At 46.3% G+C, this 24,943-nt stretch overlaps 1 protein-coding gene across 6 annotated transcripts in view; it reads left to right on the forward strand.

Moving 5' to 3' along the window:
• The window catches only part of TTC7B (tetratricopeptide repeat domain 7B), a 204,841-nt gene that overhangs the window by 28,131 nt on the left and 151,767 nt on the right, over positions 1-24,943 (forward strand). For all 6 annotated transcript variants that reach the window (XM_080685190.1, XM_080685192.1, XM_080685194.1 and 3 more), the window contains exon 4: positions 20,255-20,385. In XM_080685190.1, coding sequence (XP_080541316.1) covers positions 20,255-20,385 — 131 coding nt within the window. The remainder of the gene's footprint in view (positions 1-20,254; positions 20,386-24,943) is intronic.

Here is a 24,943-nt window from a genome sequence, read left to right on the forward strand (position 1 = left end):
ATAATTATTTTCCATGTCATTAAATATTTTTAGTATATGTGCTGCCGAAGCGAGCACTGTCATTAAATATTTTTAAAAAACTTTTTGATATCTCTGTTTTAAAATCCATTGACTTTTATTTTTTTATTTTAATTTAATAAATCTTTATTGTTCAGATTATTACAATTGTTCCTCTTTTTTCCCCCCATAGCTCCCCTCCACCTGGTTCCCACCCCACCCTCTGCCCTTACCTCCCCCCCTCAACTGTCCTCATCCATAGGTGTACGATTTTTGTCCAGTCTCTTCCTGCAGCCCCACACCCCTTTCCCCCTGAGAATTGTCAGTCCACTCCCTTTCTATGCCCCTGATTCTATTATATTCACCAGTTTATTCTGTTCATCAGATTTTTTTATTCACTTGGTTTTTAGATTCACTTGTTGATAGATATGTATTTGTTGTTCATAATTTTTATCTTTACCTTTTTCTTCTTCCTCTTCTTAAAGAATACCTTTCAGCATTTCATATAATACTGGTTTGGTGTTGATGAACTCCTTTAGCTTTTTCTTATCTGTGAAGCTCTTTATCTGACCTTCCATTCTGAATGATAGCTTTGCTGGGTAGAGTAATCTTGGTTGTAGGTTCTTGCTATTCATCACTTTGAATATTTCTTGCCACTCCCATCTGGCCTGCATAGTTTCTGTTGAGAAATCAGCTGACAATCGTATGGATGCTCCCTTGTAGGTAACTAACTGTTTTTCTCTTGCTCCTTTTAATATTGCCTCTTTGTCTTTTGCCCTTGGCATTTTAATTATGATGTGTCTTGGTGTGGTCCTCTTTGGGTTCCTTTTGTTTGGGGTTCTGTGCAGTTCCTGGACTTGTCAGTCTATTTCTTTCACCATGTGGGGGAAGTTTTCGGTCATTATTTCTTCAAATAGGTTTTCAGTATCTTGCTCTCTCTCTTCTTCTGGCACCCCCATAATTCAGATTTTGGTATGCTTGAGGTTGTCCCAGAGGCTCCTTACACTATCTTCAAAATTTTAGATTCTTTTTTCTTCTTGCTTTTCTGGTTGAGTGTTTTTTGCTTCTTTGTATTTCAAATCTTTGACTTGATTCTTGCGGTCCTCTAGTCTGCTGTTAGGTCTCTGTATAATATTTTTTATTTCAGTCAGTGTATGTTTAATTTCTAGTTGGTCCTTTTTCATATCCTCGAGGGTCTCGCTAAATTTATTGGCCTTTTCTAGAAAATTATTGAAAAACCTTATAACCGTGGTTTTGAACTCTATATTCAGTCGTTTGTTTTCCTCCATTTCTTTCATTTGTGATCTGTTTCTTTGTCTCTGCATTTTCGCTGCTTCCCTGAGTTGGTAGAATAGCTTTGTGTGGTAGGTGTCCTATAGGGCACAGTGGCTCAGCCTCCCCAGTTACCTGAGGTGGACACTCTTGGTGCACCCCTTTGTGGACTGTGTGCACAGCCTTGTTGTAGTTAAGTCTTGATTGTTGTTGGTGTCACTGGGAGGAATTGACCTCCAGGCCAACTGGCTGTGAGGATCAGCTGTGTCTATGCTGGGAGAACTTCTGTGCTGGAGACACCCTTATGAGACAAGACTTGCAAAATTGCAAAAGCCTCTGTGCTCTGGATGGGGCGGAGTCTCAGGGCGGAGCAGACAGCATTGGTTTCCCGTCAGCCCTGCCCTATGAGGCCCCTGTGTCTCAGTGTCCCGTGGTAATCACTGCAAGCACCTCTGAGAGAAAGCCACCCTCGAGTTCCGCCCGCTGCCAGACAGTCCAGTTTCTCCCCGAATAAGTCTGGGTTCACAGAGTCTTGCCCGGAACTGGAGTTCAGCGCAGTTGGGAGCTTCCATCTCCCTTCCGCTTGAGAAAGCCAGCCGCGCACTCAGCAGTCAGTCCTCTCCGCACACACACCTCCGGACCTCTGCCTTCCGCAGCTCCCCAGAGTCTCGCCCGGAACTGGAGTTCAGCGCAGTCGGGGGCTTCTGTCTCCCTCCCGCTTGAGAAAGCCAGCCACGCACTCAGTTGCCAGTCCTCTCTGCGCTCACGTCTCCCTTCCTCAGCCTTTTGCAGCTCCTCTGAGTTTCAATGTGCTTTTCTCTTTCCTTCTAGTTGTAGAATTTCCACTCAGCCAGCTTTCCTGTGGTTCTGGATGATGTCGGTTCTGTCTTTTAGTTGTAGTTTTAAAATTGTTGTGCAAGGCAGCAGTTTAGGTGTTTACCTATGCCACCATCTTGTTTCTCCCACAGGGTAGTTTTCTCCATTGATTTTTAGAGAGAGTGGAAGAGAGAGGGAAAGACAGAGAAGTATCAATGTGAGAGAAACACATCAATTGCTTGCCTCCTGCATGGGCCCTGGGGCTTGGGCTTGGGAGGAGCCTGTAACTGAGGTATGTGCCCTTGACAGTAATCAAACCTGGGACCCTTTGGTCTGTGGGCCAACACTCTATACACAGAGCCACACCTGCTAGGGCTTGAAAACATTTTTTAATGGCTGCACAGTGGGTTGCCTTATGGATATTTTGAACCAGTTGCCTGTGGAACATGTGTGTTGTTTCAGTTTTTCATATTACCAATACGCTCTATAGCTTTTTTTTAAAAAACAGCTTTATTGAGATACCATTTACATACCATAAAAGACAACTTTTTACAGTGTACAGTTCAGTGATTTTTATTATATCCAAAGTTGTGCAACCATCACCAAAATTAATTTTAGAGCATCTTTATCAACCCAGAAAGAACCCTGTACTCATTAACAGTCACTTCCCATTACCCAATTAATGCTCCCCAGCCCTCATCAATCACTAATCTACTTTCTGACTCTATAGATTTGCCTATTCTAGACATGTTATATAAATGGAATCATATAATATGTAATACCAGAGGCCTGGTGCATGGATTCTGCTCCGGTGGGGTCCCTCTGCCTGGCCTGTACCTTCTCGCAATCTGGGACCCCTCAGGGGATGTCAGACTGCTGGTTTCAGCCCAATCCCTGCAGGCCAGGCCGTGGGACCCCACCAGTGCATGAATCCGTGCACCATGGCGGTTTCGGCCCAATCCCCACAGGCTAGGCCAAGGGACCCCACTGTTGCACAAATCTGTGCACTGGGCCTTTAGTGTGTATATAAGATCTTTGGTTAATCTCTTCCTGACCTTCCCCCTCCCCCTTCCCTCTGAGATTCATCAGTCTGTTCCAAGTTTCCATGCCTGTGAGTTGAATGTCTGCCCCCTGGTGGTCAGTACGCGTCATAGTTACTGGTCGAACGGTCAAATGGTCGCTTAGGCTTTTATATATATAGATTTTGTCTGGCTTCTATCACTTAGCATAATATTTTCAGGTTTCTCACATGTTATAGCTGGTATCATTCTTTTTTATGGCTGAATAATATTCCATTGTGTGGATATACCACATTGTGTACATTTTATTAACACATGCATGCATGCATCAGTTGATAGACATGAGGTGGTTTCCACTTTTTGGCTATTATCATTAATGCTGCTATAAACATCTGTGTACAAAATTTGAAGTTGATATATGTTTTCATTTCTCTTGGTTATATATTTATGAGTGGAATTATTGGGTCATGTGATAACTCTGTGTTTAACTTTTTGAGAGACTGCAAATTGTTTTCCAAAGTGGCTATACTACTTTGAAGGTTATAGTTTCTCTACATCCTTGTCAACACTTTATTATCTATTCTTTTGATTACAGTTAACCTAGTGTGTGTGAAGTGCTATCTCATTGTGGTTTTTATTTGTGTTTCCTTAATGACTAATGATGTTGAACAGTTTTTCATGTGCTTATTGGCCATTCCTCTATCTTCTTTGGATAAAGGTCTATTCAGATCTTGTGCCCTTTTTAAAAAATATATATTTTTATTGATTTCAGAGAGAAGAAGGGAGAGGGAGAGAGAGATTGAAACATCAATGATGAGAGAGAATCATTGATCGGCTGCCTCCTGCATGCCCCCCCACTAGGGATAAAGCCTGCAGCCGAGGCATGTGTCCTTGACCAGAATTGAACCTGGCTGACACTCTATCAACTGAGCCAAACCAGCTAGACTTGTGCCCATTTTTTAATTGGGTAATGTGTTTTTCTGTTATTGTGTTGTAATAGTTCTTTATAGAATCTGGATATATGTTTACAGATAAATGTTTTTCAAAATATTTTCTTTCATTCTGTGGGTTGTCTTTCAGTGTATAAGACTTACATTCCTTTAGTTAAATTTTATTGGTATCCTTTGAAACACAAAAATTTCAAATTTTGATTAAGTTCAGTTTATCTATTTTTCAGTTATTGCTTTTGTGCTTTTGGTGTTGTATTTAAGAAACCATTGCCTAATCAAGGTGGTGTTATTTTTTGTTTTGTTTTTTTGTTTTGTTTTAGTTTTATAGTTTTAACGCTTACATTTAGGTCTATGGTCTATTTCAAGTTAATTTTTGTATCTAGTGTGTGGTAGGGGTTTAACTTCATTCTTTTGCATGTGGACATTCAGCTATCCCAGCACCATTTGTTGAAAAGACTATTTTTATTTTTCCCCATTGAATTGTCTTGACATCTTTGCTGACGTCAATTGAACATGAATGTAAGAGTTTATTTCTGGACTCTCAATTTTATTTCATTGGTCTATATGTCTATCCTTATGCTAATACCACACTGTTTTTAATACTGTAGCTTTGTAGTAAATTTTGAGATTGGGAAGTGTGAGTCCTCCAACTTTGTTTTTTTGTGTGTTTTTTTAAAGATTGTATTGGCTTTTATGGGTCCCTTACATTTCCATTAGAATCAAATGGTCAATTACTGCAAAAATAAGCTTGCTGGGAATTTGATAAGGATTATGGTAAATCTGTAGATCAATTTGGAGAGTGTTGCTATCTAAACAATATTAGGTCTTCCAATCCATGAACATGAGATGTCTTCTTTCATTTCTTTGAAAAATGTTTTGTAGTTTTCAGTGTACAAGACTTACATTCCTTTTGTTAAATTTATTCCTAAGTATTTATTCTTTTTTATGCTATCATAGTAAAATCATTTTTTAATTGATTAAAAATTGATTTTAAATTGTTGACTGCTAGTATATAGAAGATACAACTGATTTTTGTGTATTGATCTTTCATCTATCACCTTGCTGGACTCATTTTTTAGCTCCAATAATTTTTATAGAATCTTTAGGGTTTTCTATATATATAAGATCATGTCATCTGTAAATAGGATAGTTTTCCTTCTTCCTTTCCAGTCTGGATGCCTTTTATTATTTTGTTGTTGTTGTTGCCTAATTGCATTGGCTAGAACCTCCAATACAATGTTGAATAGAGGTGACCAGAGCAGAGGTTTTTGTCTTAGGGTGAAAGCTTTCAGTCTTTCACTGGTAAGTACCATGTGGGTTTTTCATAAATGGCCTTTATCAAAGCCAGCTTACCTTTACTAGTGTTTTTATCATGAAAGAGTGTTAAATTTTGTTAAATGTTTTTTCTACTAAGATAATCATGTATTTTGTGCTTTAATTTTTGAATATGGTTTATAACATTAATTGGTTTTCATATGTTAAACCAATCTTGCATTCCTGGGATAGATCCCACTTGGTCATGGTATGTAATTCTTTTTATATGTTGCTGGGTGTGGTATGTTAATGTTTTGTTGAAGATTTTTACATCTGTGTTCATAATGGATATTGGTTTATTTTTCTTGTGATGCCTTTGTCTGAGTATCAAGGTAAAACTGGTTTCATAGAGTGAACTGTGAAATGCTCCCTCCTCTCCTATTTTTTGGAAGAGTGTATGAAGGCTTGGTGCTAATTCTTCTTTAAACATTTGGTAGGATTCACCAGTAAACCATCTAAGCCTGGGCTTTACTCTGTAGGAAGTTTTTTGATTACTGATTCAATCTCTTGTTACTCTATTCCTTTAATAGAGTTTAATAGCCTTTACTTGTTCTCCACTTTCTTCTGTATGACATCTTTTCATTAAAGCCGTGAGCCTCCCAGTCATGGCAAACAGTTCTGGTCAGAAAGAATTTAGGGTGAATGACTTTGAGGAAGAGTCTCTATTTTCTTCTACAGTAATACCTTGAGTAGCAGCTCATCCCATGTTATAAAGTAAGCTCAGTATCGTCAAGGGAAGCAGCATTTTCTATGTTTGCAATTGACCGACGAAGTCAGCCTGATGGACGAGTCCTATTTTTTCTGCAGGAAACTACCAGCCACTGCCAGGTTTTAAGCAGGAGGACTGGATTAAGTTTATAAGTGGGAAAGATCTTTCTGGTACAGAGTGGAGAATAGATGAGAAGGAATTGAAGATCATGGTGAAGGAGACTGATTGGGGAGGTGAGCTGGCTTTGAGCCCTTCTCCTCCGCTGTTCTGCATTTCAGGGGGTCTCACTTGTACAGGCTGTTTCTGAGGTGCCCAAGTCAGTTCGTTTCTGCCTGGTTTGGCCAACTGGAAGCACTGGCAGGACATCAGAGGGCAAGAGGAGAGGGAGTCCTTCTGTGCCTGAGGCAGCACCTTGACAGCAGTCGGTGTCTTCAGTGCTCCAGCTTCTGTCAGACAAACCCTTCCTCTGTAGTTTCCACCCCCATTAGGGAGCTTCTGCTGGGTCCTATCTCCCACCGGATAGCCACAACTCTGGGCTCTTGTAACGCCGCCCCTCCCTCTGTCCTTTCCAACCCTAGGGATGTTAGTGGCCTCCTGCTGTTGCAGCATTCTGGGATGCAATGCCATCCTTTTTGGCTTCTCATCTATTTCATCCCCGATGCAGACAACTCCATACATTGTCTCCTTTATGTGAAAGAACTAGATTGATGGCTTTGTCCCGGCTGGACCCTGACAGATATTGTAAAAGCCTGGAGTGCTGCAGGCCATTGAGACAGTGTGTGTGTTGGAGAGCTGGTGTGGGAAGGTGGTTGAGGGAGGAATCGAGATGACTGAGATTTTTGGTTTAGCTCACTGGGCAGGTAGTGATGTGGTTAAAACAGGCAAGGAGCACTGGAGGAGATGCTGGGCTGGCACTGAAGGTGAGGATACCTCTGTGACCACAAGAGGGCGTGTCCAGAGAGACTTTCTAATTCTGGGGCTGCTGCTCAGCATAAGGGTCTCTGGGCTATTTATTGTGGGGTTTTTGTTGTTTCTTTCAGGATTAAGGAATTGACTGTGTATAGATTCGCTTACACATTGGGAGTGGCTGAAGCTCACGCGGGACCACAGAGAGTGAGGAAGGCAAGAACTGTGGCCCCAGTGTGTAACGGGACCTCCACCTGTGGGCAGAGTGCTGCCAGGCCAATGAAGGGGAGGGGATGCAGATGACACAGCTTTCCCCAGGGTCCGAGGGCCTGAGACACATGAGCATGTGAACATTCTTAAGGAGGTTGTAGTTAAATGTGGTGAAGGCCGTGAGTAGACAGTGGCTTAGTGCCAGAACTAGTTGGTCTGGTCTGAGGCTTCACACACCAGGGAAAAGTCCACACTGAGGTAATCAAGAGCAGGCCCCACCCCACAACCTCCCCAGAAGCCATCTTTCCCCTCGGGTTCCTGATGAGTCCTCTTGCTAACCATTCAGGTCTCAGCACGACTGAGCATCTTTCCAGAGTTTGGAGGCTGTGTCCTGCTCTGTGCCACCCACATTCTGCTTCAGGCTGCCCGCGGCCTGCCCGCCCACCTACCTGCCCTCACCGCTACCAGGCTCATTCCCACCTCTGCTTGTCTTCTTCTCCGGCGTGGAGCCCTCTCGTTTTCCCTGTGAGGAGGCCACACTCAGTGATACCTTAGTGTCACCCTCTCCAGCTCCGTTGTCCACGTCAATCTCTCCTTCCTCTGGGCCACCTCTATTTATAGTTGGTACCATCCAATTCCGTGCTCAGTTTTTGTTGAATTATTTTGCATCTGCCACTTGCCTCTCTCAAACTAGATCATGTAATTGACTCATTAAATCAGCAAATACGTGAGTGCCTGCTCTGGGCTGGTCTCTGGGCTGTGTCTCATCTAAGCCGCTTGCTTAGATGTGGAGACACGTGGGATGGTTCTTTAGACATTTCCCCCTGGCATCCGGGGGCAGACAACCGAAGATAAACTGTATCTGAGTAACATACAAGTTAGGCAAAAGTGCGGTGTTTTCAGTGTATTCTGAAATCCTCTCTCCATTTCAGATGAAAAGAGATTTTGTTTGGGGCCTGATATAAAAGCAGTAATCTTGTCTCTAACTCCTCCCTCCCCGCTCAGCTTCAGCTTGGGTCATCCCAATCTGTGGACCGGGTTCCAGCTTGTTTGTCTCTGAAGAGTCCATCCCCTGTGGCTCATTTACTTTGAAAGCCAGTGAGTCCTGGGCCTCCGTAATGGAGCTTTCTCCCCTGCATTGTGTGCTAGCTGCTGCTTGTTCACTCTGAGGATTTGGGTCCTTACTGCGAGGTTGTCCTCAGGGCCTAGACTCATACAAAGCTGCCAAGTTATTTAAAAAAAAGGCACCTAGTTAGTCCAGACTCCTGTTTGATATTTCAAAACCAGGACTCGTGACTCCTACTACAGCGCTTGGCTGCCACCACCCATGAGTTAGCTTCCATCATTTTCAAATCATGTCTGGTGCTCATTTTCTTCCCCCAAATGTTCCTGCTGCTTTGGGAATGAAAAACGTATCCACATTTGGAAAGCTCAGAGCTCTGGGGGTGGAAGCAGAGCACAGACTGTTCTGTGCAGAAGGAGGGCGTCAGAGCTGGCTCTCTTGGCCGTCCCCCAGCCACACTGGGCTGGGCTGCAGCTGGGCCTCCAGGGCCTTGCTTGACCCATGAACCAGGCAGACCCGGGCACACTGCAGCCTCCCAGCACAGGGAGAACTCAGGTTCTTGAGCTCCGACTATGTACTAGGTTCTGGGATAATAGTAGTAAATGATGAATCATTAAAACGTTTTAAAAACTCCCTTGTAAACACCCTCTAAGCATTTGCCCCTTCACATCCTTAACCCTGACAACAACTGTGAGAGGGAAAGGGGGTAGGCTCCCCATTTCAGAGGAAGAGTGAAGGGTGGATCCCCTGTTTTAGCCCCGGCTTTTTCTCCTTGCTGTCAAGTGCTTGCTTCCTAGATTGAGGCCAGCGTGTCATTTTTGTAGAAACGTCCAGGTGCAGAGACGGCTGAAGCTGACTGAAAGAGGTTGAGTCGCCCTGGGGTGCTGCCAGGTGCCCTGGTTTGTGTCCAGTGGCTCCCAGAACCAGCGTGCACCTCGCAGGAGGTCTTGGAAACGTCTTCTCCCTTGACAGCACTCGGGCTTCTTACTTAAACAGTGGGGTTCAAAACCCGGAATTCCACAGACGGCCTCTGAGCAAGTCCTATGCTAAAAGCTCTGTAGACCATGCCACCTGCGACTTGCTGCTAGCCGCCCTCCGAGGTCATCCCCGCTGTGCCGGCCACGGCCGCCAGGGGGCGCGGGAGCCGCGTCCTCGCCCGGGCGTTCGCGCTTGCGCAGAGCCGCTAAGCGCCTGCTTCTCGCACGCTCCCTCCAGTCCAGGGCGCCCGCCTCCCGGGCCGCTCACCACTCCCAGGCCCGTAAATTTGCGAGGTCAGGGATCGGCGAAGAAGGGTGCACTTGCCAGCCTTCTTTATTAACCTCGGGTCAGTGAGGCCCCTGAGGGAGCGCAGGCCGTTTCTAGAAAGCTGTGCTTTCAGCAGGCGGCCGCATGCAGGCCTGGCTGGCGCTCAATGGGCTCGGCCGAGCCCCTGCTGATGGGCGCGGTTATTCTCTGCGAGGACGTTCCCCAAGGGTTCCCTGGAGGATTTCTTGGTAGATGAACGTTCAGATCTTAAAGGGACAGAGCCTAATTCTGACCTTTCTGAATGGGATATTTGCTAATGACCATGACCTTCTAGGGATCCTGACAAGGACAGACAAGTAACCACTGGCAGTGCTTCCTCCCTGGCAGAACCTCCCTCCACCCTCCCACCCCCCACCTCCACCCCCACCCCCAGTCTGCTGGGGGCTGTGGCCCAGCTCTGTGGGCTTGCTATGACAGTTAGCTCATCCGGTAGGGCTCAAGGTCAGGATTCAAGGTCGTCTCTGCCCGCAGTCTCTGTGTGACTTGGGCGCATCATGAACCCTCTCAGAGCTTGAATTTCCTCCTTGCTGAGTGAGAGGAACGGGGAGATAGGGGATCCAGGTTTTTCCTTGAGAAGCTGCTTTTCTTCCTTTTTTGAAACCTTTGAGATCCTTTCAGGTGCAGTGAAAAAAGTAGTTTTATTGGAAAGTCCATGCTGAGTGCTTTTGCCTGTGTGCAAAACCCAGAAACTGTGGGGGTGGGGCCGTGAGAGTGGGAGGAGCCCACTGTGGGGGTGGGGCCGTGAGAGTGGGAGGAGCCCACTGTGGGGGTGGGGCCGTGAGAGTGGGAGGAGCCCACTGTGGGGGTAGGGCCGTGAGAGTGGGAGGAGCTGTGCTGTGCAAGCCTGGTGCCAGCTGAGCGTCTCCACTGGTGATCTCCCAGGCCACTTCCCATCAAATGTAACAATTCTGCAATGGTGGGAGCTGTATTGCATGTAGCCACTCATCTCAGGTTGCTAGCCAGAGCTTCCTGTTTATATTTAGATGGTGTAAGAAGAGCAACAAGCCGGTTTACTGCCGTTGACCCATATTCCCAGTTAATGCTGGTTGTGTTAGTAGACTTCTCAGTGGTCCTCTCTGTGGAAGCAAGCAGAGACTCAGAGCCCAAGGAAAGCCTGGGGCTGGAGCCTTCGTGCAGGGCCACGGCGGCGCTGTTCTTAGTTCTGTGACCCCACGTCTGTCTCAGTGATGTGCTTTTTACATTGTGTTGAAAACGCCTGCTTGCTCATTCCACCAGAGGTGGAGCTTCTGGCGGGAAAAGACCGCAGCCCGCTCCGGGAGGCCCAGCTCACCGGAGCGCTGCACACAGTTGGTGCTCGGTGAGAACTGGTTGAGTGAAGAAAGGACATCATTTCGCTGGCAGCTCTCACTCCTTGCTGCGGTTGGGACATCCAGGGGCTACACTTTGCACTGTAGGGATCCCCCTGGGTGATAAGTCCACTTTTTTTTAAGTAGAGAAACTAGAATCAAGACCGAGTGTACATGGCATTATGTATTATTTGAGGTTGAGGGTCTGTGGGCTTAACTGGGCATAATTCCGAGTGGGGGATGTGGATTCTTTTTTCTTCTCCTTGCTCTTCCGGATTTCTCAGACACCCCTCAAAGAAACTGAGGATTGGAATCGCCCCCAGGAAAGGGGTTTGTTAGTAATTGTAGTTACTCTTTATCAAGTACATATTTATTTTATGCCAGGCACTGAGCTACACCTCATAATAGTCAGTGGGAGCAAAGGCTGTTATTCCCGTTTGCTTGCTGAGGAAACAGAGGCCAGGAGATGCTGAGGAGCTTGCTCAGCTGTAGAGCTAGTAATTGGAGAGGCCAGGGTTTGACTCCAGGTCTGCCTGCTCAAAAGACCATGTATTTTCACTTCGTAATATTTTACCCAACAGTTTGGGAGTTAGAGAATAGATGTGAATTTTAACACAAAGATTAAAAATAATAAAACATAGGATTACCATATGGCCTACCGATTCCATTCTAGGTATGTATCCAAGAGAATTGAAAATATACATCCACCCAAAAACTAGTACATGAATATTCATAGCAACATTCTTCATAATATTCTAAAAGTTTAAACAACCCACATATTTATCAATTGATGAGCAGGTAAATAAAATGTATTATATTCATGCAACGGAATATTATCCAGCAATAAGAAGGAATGGACTGCTTGAAACTAGATAGAGGTGGAGGTTTACAATATTATGAACGTAATAAATGCCACTGACTTGTTCACTTTAAAGTGGTTAATTTTATGTTATGTGAATCTCACCTCAATTTTAAAAAGGGAATTAAGTTCTGGTACTGGCTACAGTAAGTACTAGTATGAACCTTAAAAACATGCTGAGTGAAAGAAGTCAGATACAGATAGTTATATATTGTATGATTCGCTTTATATGAAGCTAGAGGCCCATTGCACGAAGATTCATGCGATAGGCCTTCCTTCCCCTGGCTGCCAGCACCAGTTTTCCTCCGGCACCTGGGACCCAGGCCTTTGCTCTGACTGCAGCAGAGAAGTCAACCTCTTCAGTCTTCAGTCTTCGCTCCACACCTGTGTATGCAAATTAACCCACCATCTTTGTTGGGTTAATTTGCATACTCACTCCTGGTGGGCATCACGGAGGTACAGTCAATTTGTATATTTCTCTTTTATTAGTGTAGATAACCGGAATAAGTGATTCCACAGAGAAAGTAAATTAGTGGTTGCCAGGATCTGGAAGGAGGGTGGCGTGGGAGCAGCTACTAATGGCTACAAGGTTTCTTTTTGAGCTAATGAGAATATTCTGGAATTAGCTAGTGATGATGGTTCCACAATCATGTGAATATACTATAACCACTGAATTGTATACTTTTAAAGGGTGAGTTTTGTGGTGTGTGAGTAATCTCTCAGTAATCTGTTATTAAAATGTATATAAAATAACAAATGAATAAAATGCTTCCACTTGGAGACTTCCCAGCCTACTGTTACCTAAAGATAACAGTGATGCAAAGAGTAATCATGGCGTTTTACATATGAAGTCCTCTGTGGACTAGGAGCCAGGGAATCTGGCTGCAGGGCCACGCTTAGCCACTGCTTAGCACTCTTTGCACGTAAAGACAGACAGATAAATCAGAGGTATAGGAGAGTGCAATGTAAGGGCTGAGAGCAAGAACCTGGGAGTCAGAGTGTCTGGTTGGAGTCCTAGCTCCGCCATTCACCATTGTGTAATCTTGGGTGAGTCACTTAACACCTCAGAGTCCTGTTCCCTCGTCTGGAGCACGGATGACAGTAAATCCCCCTCGCGCTGCGAAGGTTAGAGGAATTGTGTCACACTCTCAGCACAGTGTCTGGCGGGTAGCTAGCACTCACTACGTGCGGTTATTGCTATTACGTGGTTACTAAGTAGACGCTGAGAGAGCAGACATTCAGATTGCAAACGCTCACTTAGCATTTCAGGTCGAATGAACATCTCATTTGCTCCCAGAACTGTGGAAGGGACATGGAGAGATCATGCACTGTAGCAGGTGAATGTCTAATTCAGGGCCTGGCATGCTCTTCTTTCATGAGTGACGTGTGTGTGAGTGCGTGCGTGTGTGTGTGTGTGTGTGTGTGTGTGTGTGTGTACACACGTGCACAAGACAACAATGTCTAAAAATGCCCAGAAAGGGCCAACCATGGCTCCCAGCCAGCGAACCCCAGAGCTCACAGCGGCTCTGGATTGACAGGGACTTCACGTGAGGTCTAGGGCAGCTGCCGCCCCTTCCGCCCCAGCCTTTGGTGGGTTCCATCAGCTGTGTCCTGTCCACGCCCTGGACAAGGGCCTGTCTTCTCATTGAGTGGGGAACACCTGACACCTGTGGAGTGTGGGCTTTCTGGAGGTGAGAACACAGGACCGGCAATCCGGGCTGCCTTTGCCAGGACTGTGCTCTGAGCATCTTGAATCTTCTCCCGAGTTTCTTTCCAGCCTTGGAAATTGAGATCCCTGGAAATTGTCCCAATGCCTTTGAAGGCCATACCACAGGGCTCAGTTATCAGAGACGTGGTGTTATAATAAAGTTTTTCTGGTACTTCCAGTAATAGATTCCCCGTGGGTCATGTTACAGCAAAACAGCAGGGTGTACCTGTCCCAGGCTTGGCTTCCAGAAATGCGATTAAGAGAAATGAGGAAACAGTGCCTCATGTTGTGGTACATAGTTCACATAATTATGTTTTATGGTCTGTTATTGTGTTGCATAACTTCACAAGAAATTAATTCCCTGTTCATTTTAATGCGATTAAAAAATCAAAATATTTGCTTTGACTGTTACTCTTCTAGAGTTATACAGCTAGATGGTATCCCTGGAGTTCACCCCTTCCTAACGCAGCCGCAGACGGCGCGGGAGGCCTGCATGCAGGGAGTTGCCTGGGGTGATGCAGCTCTTAGCGGAAGAACAGCACCACTGCCCTGGGGCCCTGGACTTTGATTTCTGTGCCTGTGCAGTTGGAAACTCACTTTTATTGTCATTGCTGTTATCAGGCACCGAATATGCTGTCAGCGGCTCAGTGGATACGGGGTATTGTGAGCAGGGTTTTGTAGTCAGATAGACCAGGGGTCAAAAGCTGGCTTTCTCATTTACTAGCTGTGCAGCCCTAAGTCCAAGCTTATCTACGAGGAGCTGTTAACACCTCCTTGCAGAGCGGCTGTGGGGATTATGAATGGTGCATGCCACACCCAGGCATAGTGCGGGGTGCTGAGTATGGACGAATGGACCGTTCATGCTATTGGAACTGTTCGGTCCTACAGACCCAGATCGGGCTCCCAGCTGAGGGATCCTGAAGGAATTTGGGGTGTTAACCCCTGGGTGATCACTGGATGTCTCGGCAGGAGATTGCAGCTCTCCACTTCCTCAGCCAAAGCTCCGATGGGTAGTCGCTGGGGAGATAAAATGGAGCTCCTTTCACAGAGCATGGAACTCGATGTGGAGGGAAACAGAGGTGGAGGCCCGTTTGCTGAATTCCTTTCCGTAAGTCACACCGACATAGAACACTTGAGGCTAAGCACACTTGAACTTTTATTTTATTTTATTGTTAATCCTCACCCGGGGATATTTTTCCATTGATTTTTAGAGTGGAAAGGAAGGGGAGAGACAGGGAGAGAAAAACATCGATGTGAGAGAGACACATCAATTGGTTGTCTCCAGCATGCGCCCTGGCCAGGGCCAGAGATTGAGCCTGCAACCCAGGTACGTGCCCTTGACCAGATCGTACCTGGCCGATAGAGTCCACAGGCCGACTCTATTCACTGAGCCGAACCGGCTAGGGCACACTTGAACTTTTAAACTGGCCAGGGTCCTCAGCCTGCTCCTCAGCTGCCTGGTGCCCCTCCCAGTGGTGACACCCCACCTGCCTGCTGGCGTCTGTACAGATACTCCGCTTTGCATCAGACTCAGCAGATCTGTTTCCTGCTAGAATGCTACCCAGGGCAGCATACCTTTGCCCTGGCTCCCGCTCCCTTATAATTTCCAGAGCTGGTCCCTGCTCACTTAGGCAAGTCACTTAACTCTCTGAGACTTTCTTTGTTCACAACATTGGGAGGAGATAGTGCCTGTGAAACAGGACCAAACAGGCTAATGCACACAAAAGAGCTTCAGAAGCAGTCAGGTGTGACCGGAATGATTTCCTTATCATTAATTTATTTAACGTGTCTTACCCTTCCCAGAAAGCACCTTTCAGAAGTCAGCCTACCTGTGGGAATTCCCTCCTGTGGAGGGAGATCAATTTGGGGTCCAGTGGCTACTCCGCAGCACGTGCTTAGCCACTTTCTTCACCCATGCTTTGAAGCTGGCCTTGAGGGTTGATCAGGAAATGCTTAATTTCTATTTTGTACAAGTTTTGATTCTGGACCTGCAGATCTTATTGAGATGTCCCTTAGGTATTGCTGTCACACCGGCTATTTATCCAGTCCGGTTTTTGCTTTTTTCGTTGTGCATTTCTCTGGGAAAAAAGAAAGTAACTAGAAACATTATTGATGCTAGCTCTCCACACTGACAAGGTGTCCTCTGACATTTTAATGAGGCCCAGTTTGGGCCGTGACCTCAGGGCTCTGCTTCTCAGACGATGTTGATCTGATCCCAGACACTTGAAATAGTCCAGTCCAGAGGGCTCGTAGCACCTTTTGACAGAGAACTAAATATTCTGGAACCAATCTACATGGCCATGAATTCCCCGTGGGCCAGGGGCACGTGGGATGAATGGCACAGCATTTGGGAGATGGAAAGAAACAGCGTTTACCATAAAGAGCCTCCTACCCAAAGATAGACTCCTTGCTGGGGACCCATTTGCCAGCCAAGACTTGGGGTCCACTTATCTGCCTAATTAGAACATAAACCCACAGAAGATACCAGTCTCTTCTCAACCGGAAGGTTAAGTTTTATAGCGGGTTTAAAGTTCTTACGATGAATGGTCATAGACTGCAGCCCTAGGTCACGGGGTTTCAATATTTCAGAACTCCAAATGCAGATGATAGTCAAACTGGATTTGCCTTTTCTTTGATTCTGTGGGCATGGCAGGTCCCAGAGGGCCTTGGTCATCTTGGTGACTCATAGTGGCCCGAGCCCAGCTGCAGTGGTACCAAGCGCCAAAGAGTAGACCGTTTTCTTCCTGGCCCTTCGACACACTAGAGAATTTTGTTTTCTTTACATTAAATATCTGATACCAACTTGCTCATGATTTGGTTGCTTCTCACACAAGCAGAAGGGAGATTATAAAACCATTTGTCTCTTTTTGCTGTTTTCTGGTGGCTTTAGTTTTGCACAGAGGAGAACTCAGAGCACACTTTGGGAGCTTAAATCAGTGCTTGCTCTTGAGTGGTTCTGGAGCTGCCCTACCAAACGGTGAATTTGTTCCGTTTACCTTGCCTTCTTCAAAGACCGTTTTAAGAGATTGCAACAGTTCACACGGGTGAGGTTGCTGAGTGATTATTTTTTGCAACTGCATAAACAACTTTGACTGGAGGGACATTAAAACAGTCATTCCAACTGTATTCCTTATGTTCAAAAAGGTCAGTAGAGACATGGAAGCTAAAAATAGACCCAAATAAAATTTCTAGAGATGAAAACGACAATGTGTGATATGAAAAATACACTGGATGTGATTAAAGGCGGATTAGACATCAAAGAAAAGATTAGTGAATTTGAAGATATAGCAGTAGAAATTTATCCAAAATGAAACAGAAAGGATAAGTTAAAAAGAAAGTGGAAAAAGCATGAGGGAGCTGTGGATAACTTCAGGTGGCCTAACAGTGTGTGTAATTGGATTCCCTAACGAAGGAAGAGTTAACAAAATATCTGAAGAAATAATGACTGCACATCTTTCAGATTTTATGAAAACGATAAGCCCTCAGATCCAGAAAGCTCCGTGAAGCCCAGCACCAGAAACACGGAGAAAACTAAGCCAAAGGCCTTCACAGTCCAAATCTCTCACAATCAGTAAAATCATAAAAGCAGCCAGAAACAGGCGGATGAGCAAACATGAGGGTGATGGCAGATTTATTGTCAGAAACCATGTGAGTGAGAACATAGTGGAGCACATCTTCAGAGTAATTGGGGAAGGCGGGGCAGAGAAAGCAACCTGCCAACCAATGAGACTACTTCTCAAAACTGAAGGCCAAATAAAGCCTTCGGACACACAGTGACTGAGAGACGTGGTCATTAGTTGAACTGCACTGTAAGAAATGTTGAAGGAACCCCTTTAGGGAGAAGGAAAAGGCTGCCAGAAGGAAACACGAGCCTGCACAGAGGGATGAAGAGCGCTGGGTGCCATGACTATGTTAGCGACTGAGTTTTCCCTTATTATTTCAATGTCTTTAAAAGATAACTGACTATTTCAGCAAAAACAATAACCATGTAGGGTGGGATTTGTAACCTATGTAACCGTCAATTGTATATATTAAGAGAATGAAGACTGGAAAGAGGGAAGTGGAAATATGTGATTGTAAAGGTACTAGTAGCCCTGTGCATGAATCTGTGCGCCAGTAGCTCTCTGTGGGGCCTGGCCACTCCGCACCCGCTGCCCAGAGGCTCTCCATGGCCCAGAGGCCCATCCGCACCCCGGCCTGACCAGAGGCCCATCCGCAGCCGGGCGCGGAACGCTTGCGTCGTCAAGCATCTCCCCCCCGCCCCGCCCCCCGCCACTGGCCACTGCATGCCCGCTGCCCAGAGGCCCTTCACGGCTGGGGTGGAACACTTGCCTCATCACCGCGGCGACGAAGTAAGAATTCTGCCAGGCTGCTCACACTCTCAGCAGCCGCCCCCCCAGGACTGGGGGACTCCAGCGGGGCTAAAAGGACTGGGCACCGCCATCTTTGTGACGGAGTGACAGTTAATTTGCATATTACCCTTTTTATTAGATAGCATTATACTATATGTGAAATGATTTAACAGCATTTGAAGAGACTGTGTTAAGTGAAACCCTGAAAGCAACCACTGACAGTTAGGCTCGAGAATTCAATAAATAGAACAAGTAGATGGATGATCAGTAAAGATAGAGGAACCTTGGAACAACACCATTGATTTGTAAAGAAAATATATTTATTTAGCTATTTCTTACAAACATATTCTTACTGTACAACCCTCCAATTGTGCTTGTTGGTATTTTACCTAATTGAGTTGGAAACTGTGTTCATACAAAGACCTGCACACAAATGTTTATAGCAGCTTTATTCATAATTGCCCCAACTTGGAAGCAATGGAGATGCCTTTGACTAGATTAATGGGTAAATGGGTTATTATTTAGCAACAGAAAGAAATGCACTCTCAGGCCGCAGAAGGACATGGAGGGGCCTTGTATCAGTATTCTAAGTGAAGGAAGCCAGTCTGAAAAGGTTATAGACTGCATGATTGCAGCTGCATGACATTCTGGAAAAGGCAAAACTGCAGAGACAGTAGAAAAATTAGTGGTCACCAGGAGGAGGGGATGGAGGGGACATTTTAGGGCAGTGAATCTATTGCATACAGCACAGTAATGGTGGATACTTGACATTATTAAAACATTTGTCAAAGCTCATAGAACTGCACAACACAGAGTGAACCCGAACGAAAACTATGGACTTGGGTTGGTAAAAATGAAATAAATAAAAACAACACCAAAGTATGGAAACATTGAAAAAACATATAGTTTGTTACATGCCAATCTTACCCCAATAAAGTTGTTAAACCTATCAAATTGGCTGAGCAGCACCTTCTGTGACAGGTACGGTCCTGAGGTGTTGCCCCCTTGTGCATAGAAGTGGCCTCCTTCCCGCATAGTACAGCCGCCTCCCCTGGCCTCTGCAGCCCGAGGGACTGTCACTGTTTAAGAGCTTGGATGAGGCCAGTCTCAAAATGATGCACGTGAGGCTTTGGGTCATTTTCGGATGTTTTTAGTGTGTCTCACCCCCTCTCTGTAGTGGCATCCACTTTGAAAATCATCAACTAATGATGGGTGTTCCTTGGGAGGCCAAAGGCCTGCATTCTGATTCCTGTGTTGCCGATAACTGATCTTCAGGTTTGGGGCAAGTCACTTGCTTCACCATGGCAGACCTCAGCTTCTTCATCTGCACAGTGGGTGGGTTTTCCTGGGACCCTGTCTGGCCCCTTCCAATTGCAAACCCCGTTTCTGTCGGTAGTAAACCTTGTCACACTTTTATATGGTGTGGGATGTGTGGGATGTGTGTCTACTACATCCCAGGGCACTTGGCGCAGTAGCCCTATTGCATGTAGGGGCACCGGAGACCCTCCACACCGAGTCCCTCTGCCTCGGGTTGTGGGTAGAACCCTGAGTCCGACTTGCTCCAGGCCGGGTGCCCAGGGCTGGGTTCAGGCTGTAGCTGCTGCCCTCAGCATTGTTATTTTTTCAGCCTTTCATACATCCCAGCCCTGAAATCTCTCTTGGCTGAGAGAACCTCCTCCATCTGCAGGGATGTGCCCACAAAGCAGGCGTCCTCAAACTACGGCCCGCGGGCCACATGCGGCCCGCCGAGGACATTTATCCAGCCCGCCGGGTGCCGCTGCCTGTCCTGCTTAGCAGCCGACTCATCCCGGGCCCGCAGTGCGCATAGGAATTTGTTCATAGTTTTTTTTTTTTAAAAACTATAGTCCGGCCCTCCAACGGTCTGAGGGACAGTGAACTGGCCCCCTGTTTAAAAAGTTTGAGGACCCCTGCCAAAAAGCAAAGTCCTGGGTGTGTTCTTAGCCCAGAACTGTGTGGTGGTCCATGGTGTGATTGTTAACCCAAACACTAAGGCTGAGTTGGACGATTTTCCTAGTAACTGAGCCTCCTGAGAGCATCTAAAAATGTCTTTATGTTCAGTTGGTTAAGTGTACATTTTGAGATAGAAAATATCCTTTTTGCTAGTCTTGTTCCATGAGGCTAACTTATCTTTAAAATTCTTTAAGGACCTTGGGATGTAATTGACTGAGAAGCTCTGTTTGGTCTGACGGGGGTCACGGTGATCAAGGTCTCAAGCTGGATATCAGAACCAAACAGTGCTTTGAGCACGGTCAGGGGCCTCTTTCCTCTGTAACTTACGGATGCTCTTTTTGATGTTCCATTTGTCCGAGAGGAGGACAGAGGATCTGCGTCTCTGACCGCTTGTGGTCTCCTGCGACCACTTTCTCAACCTCTAGAGCAATAGTTTAAAAATTAAGCCCCATGAAAAGCAACTCTCCCAGTGTTGGTGTTTGATCTGTTTTTTCAGGACTTTGTTTAGAGAAGTTGCCTGTTTCCTCTTCTACCAGTAACCTCCACGCGGACCGGGAACAGGAGGTCATCACCTGCTATGAGAAAGCGGGGGACATCGCGCTCCTGTACCTCCAAGAGATAGAAAGGGTAAGTGAGGCCGTGCGTTTGTTCCCGCGGATACTTCAAAAAAAATTCCAGTCAAATCAAATCGTGGAGGACTGTGGTCAACCGCGGGAAAACCGGCAGCTTGTCTGCGTCTGGGCGCGAAGCTTTCCTTCCTCTCCCTAATGCCGAGGAGAACCTGGTGGCGCCCCGTGAGCGTAGACGGTCGGTGCTTGGGAGGCGCTGGAACATGCTCTGAGCAGAAATGACGGTATGCGTGTGTTTATGCCCTTCCACCCTGACGCTGGCTATTGTGTCCGCTCCCCTTCGCAAAGTGGGTGGATCTTCATGTGTCCTTAGTGGCCTCTATGCCAGCACGGTGTACATCCTGGTTTGGGAGGCTTTACCTCGAAGGCTATGCCGGAGGTCTGCTGGGGACTCTCAGCCGACCTGCTCGGACCAGGTGTGTGTCCCCCGAGACCATCCGGGACGATTTCTCCTCAGAGTCCCCAGTCTGTCTGTCGTGTGGGGAATGGAGACCAGCAGCTAACAGGGGGACACCCAACCAGTGAGTGAGTGGGCAAGAGACCCCGAGCCCACCCCCTCGGGCAGGGGGCGGTGGAGCAGAGTGGGCCAGGGCGGTGTGCGACGCGTCTTGTTTAGAAGGATCTCTGTCGTTTGGCTCTGCTCGTTCCTAAGCTCCTTCACTTCTCAGCCTCAACATCCCCGTCTGTAAAAGGAGCATAACAGTGGCTCCTACTTCATGGTGTTCTTGTGGGGATGATAACAGGCCATGTAAATAAGGCACTTAGCCCAGGATTCTTTTTTTTTCTTTTTTTAAAATATATTTTATTGATTTTTTACAGAAAGGAAGAGAGAGGGATAGAGAGCTAGAAACATCGATGGGAGAGAGACATTGATCAGCTGCCTCCTGCACACCTCCCACTGGGGATGTGCCTGCAACCAAGGTACATGCCCTTGACCGGAATCGAACCTGGGACCCTTCAGTCTGCAGGCCGACGCTCTATCCACTGAGCCAAACCGGTCAGGGGAAGCCCAGGATTCTTGAATGAATGTCACTTACTTTTACTAGAGCTTTCTGGAGTCTCACCAAGGCTCGACACGGGTATTTCCCCCTTCAGACCCCGAGAGGGATCCTGTGAAGTATTTTGAAATGATTAGAAATTTTCTGAGACTTTGAAAATGACCATGATCTTGTTTCCCATCAATTTCATAGGTCCTCCGTCTCTGTGAGGATTAGAATAGAGGAACTACGAAGTCAGGGTTAGTTTTTGTTATTTTGTAAGTGTATAGACTGGAAGTGATTTCTTCATAAATAATGTGTGTGATAAGGATCAGAATTGCCTTGTAGGAGGCGGGGAGAGGAGATGGGAGCACAAGAGAGGAGGGGGGAGGATGGTGGAGTGCCGTTTGGCCTGGCCTGCACCAGAATGGACTCTCAGCCACGGCTCGGCACATCTGGGAATTCAGGAAGGTCTCTGGCCATCTTGCCAAAGTGTTTTATCCGAAGGCTGCTATGAGGAAGGAGTTTTTTTTTGTTATTCAGAAGCTACGATTGATCTTTAGAGAAATGATCATGCAGCTTGCTTTCAAAATCACATGGTTTTCCCTGCCTGCCTCCTCTATAGCCAGGGCTCCCAGCAGGGACACTGCTGATCCCAGCTGAGCCATTCTTGTGGGCCCCACAGCCCTCGCCACTCCGGGCCCTTATTTTGCACCTTCTTTCCCCAGCGGCTGCCCCGCCCTATCCTGGAGGGGCTGCCTTCTCAGGCTGGGAGGAAGGAGGTTTATCTGTTATACTTTCATGGCATGGGAATTGGCAAGTCTGGATGTACTTCCTGTCACGTTCGTTTATAACCACCCGTTCACCACTGGAGTCTTTAGCCAGACTGTCAAGGAGACTCATAGGATATAAAATATTTTTTTTGGTAGTTTTGGGGAAATGGTGATCATAGGACATTAGGTTTTGAGAAGAAAATGCCCAGAAAAGGAGAGCCAAGGGCACAGAGGAATTTGGGGCCAAAGCTAGAATTAAATCTTAGCTTTTCCTTTACCTAATTCAGCACTTACTCGCTTCACTGTCCTAGGCTACTGTGGTTTCCCACACCCTTTATATAGAAAATGCTCACTAAGTATTTGGCCAGGCGAACCTTCGCTCTTAGTAGCATGGGGAAGCAGTCTCGGCCCAGGGTTCAGTCTCAGGGTGTGTAGACGACTTTCACATTTCTGGCTCAATTTTCCAGTCTGAGCATTCCTTCATGGGAAACCACTTTGAGCCTCCCCAGATCCAGCAAGTCGAGATAGTAGCAGTGAGAGCGACTGAGTGAACCAGACATCTGTTTTGACTGTAGTGGGTGCTCAAGAAACGATCCGTTGATTGATGAGAAGTCTAGAGGCAAAATGACCTTCCGTAAGTGACCTTTGGGCTTAGTGAAAGTTCAGGGGTTTTTATGAGACAAGATAATGAGGATACCTGCTTGGGCTTAAAAAAAATTTTTTTTTAACTTAAATGACTTGAGAATTATGCAAAATTGAAAACAGAAATTTTAAGGAAATAGGATCTGAAAGAAGTCCAAGATTGGGGCAGGCTTGGGCAAATAGTGCTTTGACTTTTCTGGGTAGGCAGCTCTTGTAAGTAGAAAATGCCACATGCTCTGTTCCCGGCCGAGGCAGTCCGTCATTCAGCGGCTTCCCCTCATTTCCCAGCCATTCTATAGTGAAGAAACTTCTATTTGCCAGGACCTTTGGGCATTTTACTTATTAGTGTTGGCTCTTACCTTCATGCACTGGCAAGAATAAAATTGGGGGAGAACTTTTGAGGACAGCTGGAACATTGTGGCCAGACTCTTCCCTCGTTTGGGAGCACTGGACTGCATTTCCGAGGCAGCTGCATTCCTGGAGCTTCCCTAAAAGTGGGTATGTCCAGTGATGCTAGACGTGTTTGCTCCCTAAAGGGCAGTGACTCTTCAGAGAGGGGCTGACCTTGGCTTCCCCTGGAGCTAACTTAAGCCGTAGAGGCAGCGGAGCACAACAGCTAAGCGACTGCTGGTATTGGGATCTTAGCTGTGGCACTTTGGGCAAGTTACTCAGCCTCTCTGTACAGTCTTAGGACCCTCACTAGTACAATAGCAATAATAGTTGCTAGACTGTAGCTGTGAGGATAGAATAATTTGACTCATGTTCTTCCCAGTAAGTACATGGTCAGCACACAGTAAATGTTAGTTTCCTCGTCACTCTCTCTTCCTGGGTCACCTGGCAGTGGAATCTGTCCTCATCTTAGGAGATTTCAGATATGTAGGTAAAAATCTGGAGTATTATAAACACACTGTTTTATTTAAAATGTTAAAGAATTTTTAGGGGAATGTTAATGGGAGAAAAATTACTTCATTTTTCTTTTTTCTTTTTAAAAATGTATTTATTGATTTCAGAGAGGAAGGGGAGAGGGAGAGAGAGATAAACATACCAATGATGAGAGAGAATAATTGATCGGCTGCCTCCTGCATGCCCCACACTGGGGATGGAGCCCAAAACCCGGGCATGTGCCCTGACTGGGAATCGAACCATGACCTCCTGGTTCATAGGTTGATGCTCAACCATTGAACCACACGGCCAGGCTGCTTTCTTTTTCTTGTGTGGAAGATAATGGGACAACATTCTGCCTGGAGTTCCTATGTGATATCTGGGTTCTGGACCTCTGTTCACCCTGACTATTTGACCTTGGTCCAATCACTGAGTCGAGCTTTCCATTTTCATGGTGGGTCTGATACTGCCTGACTGGTCTGAGGCTAGAGAACTAGTGAGTCTCTGTGTCTTTAGCTGGGTTGCAAGGAGCTTCCCACGTGTTATTCTCCCCGCTCACCCCTCCCCTCCCCTTGCCCCGCCCTGTTCCAGATGTGGAGGCAGGGCCAAGGAAAATGTGAATACACAAAAGCCGTGGGCATTAAATATTTGTTCAGTATTGTCCTTGTTATTTTAGGGTTACAGAGACATCTACTAATATTTTTCTCTGGTAATTTGTTCTCTAAAGGGGAATAAAAATAGCTCTAAAATTGTGTACATAAAATAATTTAATCAAACAAATTGAATTAGAGCAGATGGAATTAGAAAGGACACAGGATGGCCTTGATTCGTTTACCTTCAGGTGGTGGCATCATGCCAACAGTAAATAATGTTATTTGCCCCGCAAGGAGCTTCTGCTGGTGCAGTGACAGGAATAAAGATGACTTCATCCTTGACTATCCTAGCACGAGCCCTGTGTTTGGCAAATAAAATCATGCTATCCTTGTCCTTTGCAAGCATCAGCCCACCAGCTGGTGCTCCTTCTCGAGCAGAGGCTGTGCCAGGATGGAACCCTACCTTCTGCTGACAGTTCATTCCTTTACACCCTTTAGCAAAGGAGTTGCTGCTAAATTATGGGACATCCACAGACCTGCTTTGGGCTGTTTCAGTGCCGGGGCTTTGAAAGAAACAACTGGACCCCAATGTTGTAGGGTCCGGCCCAGATTTCCTCTGCTCATCAAGGAGTCGCTCAGCGGTCAGCATGGTCGTTGTTACGCTGTGGTTCTTACGTCCTCCCTCAGGG

The sequence above is a fragment of the Plecotus auritus genome (assembly GCF_963455305.1).
Source record: "Plecotus auritus genome assembly, chromosome: 1".
Taxonomy (NCBI): domain Eukaryota; kingdom Metazoa; phylum Chordata; class Mammalia; order Chiroptera; family Vespertilionidae; genus Plecotus; species Plecotus auritus.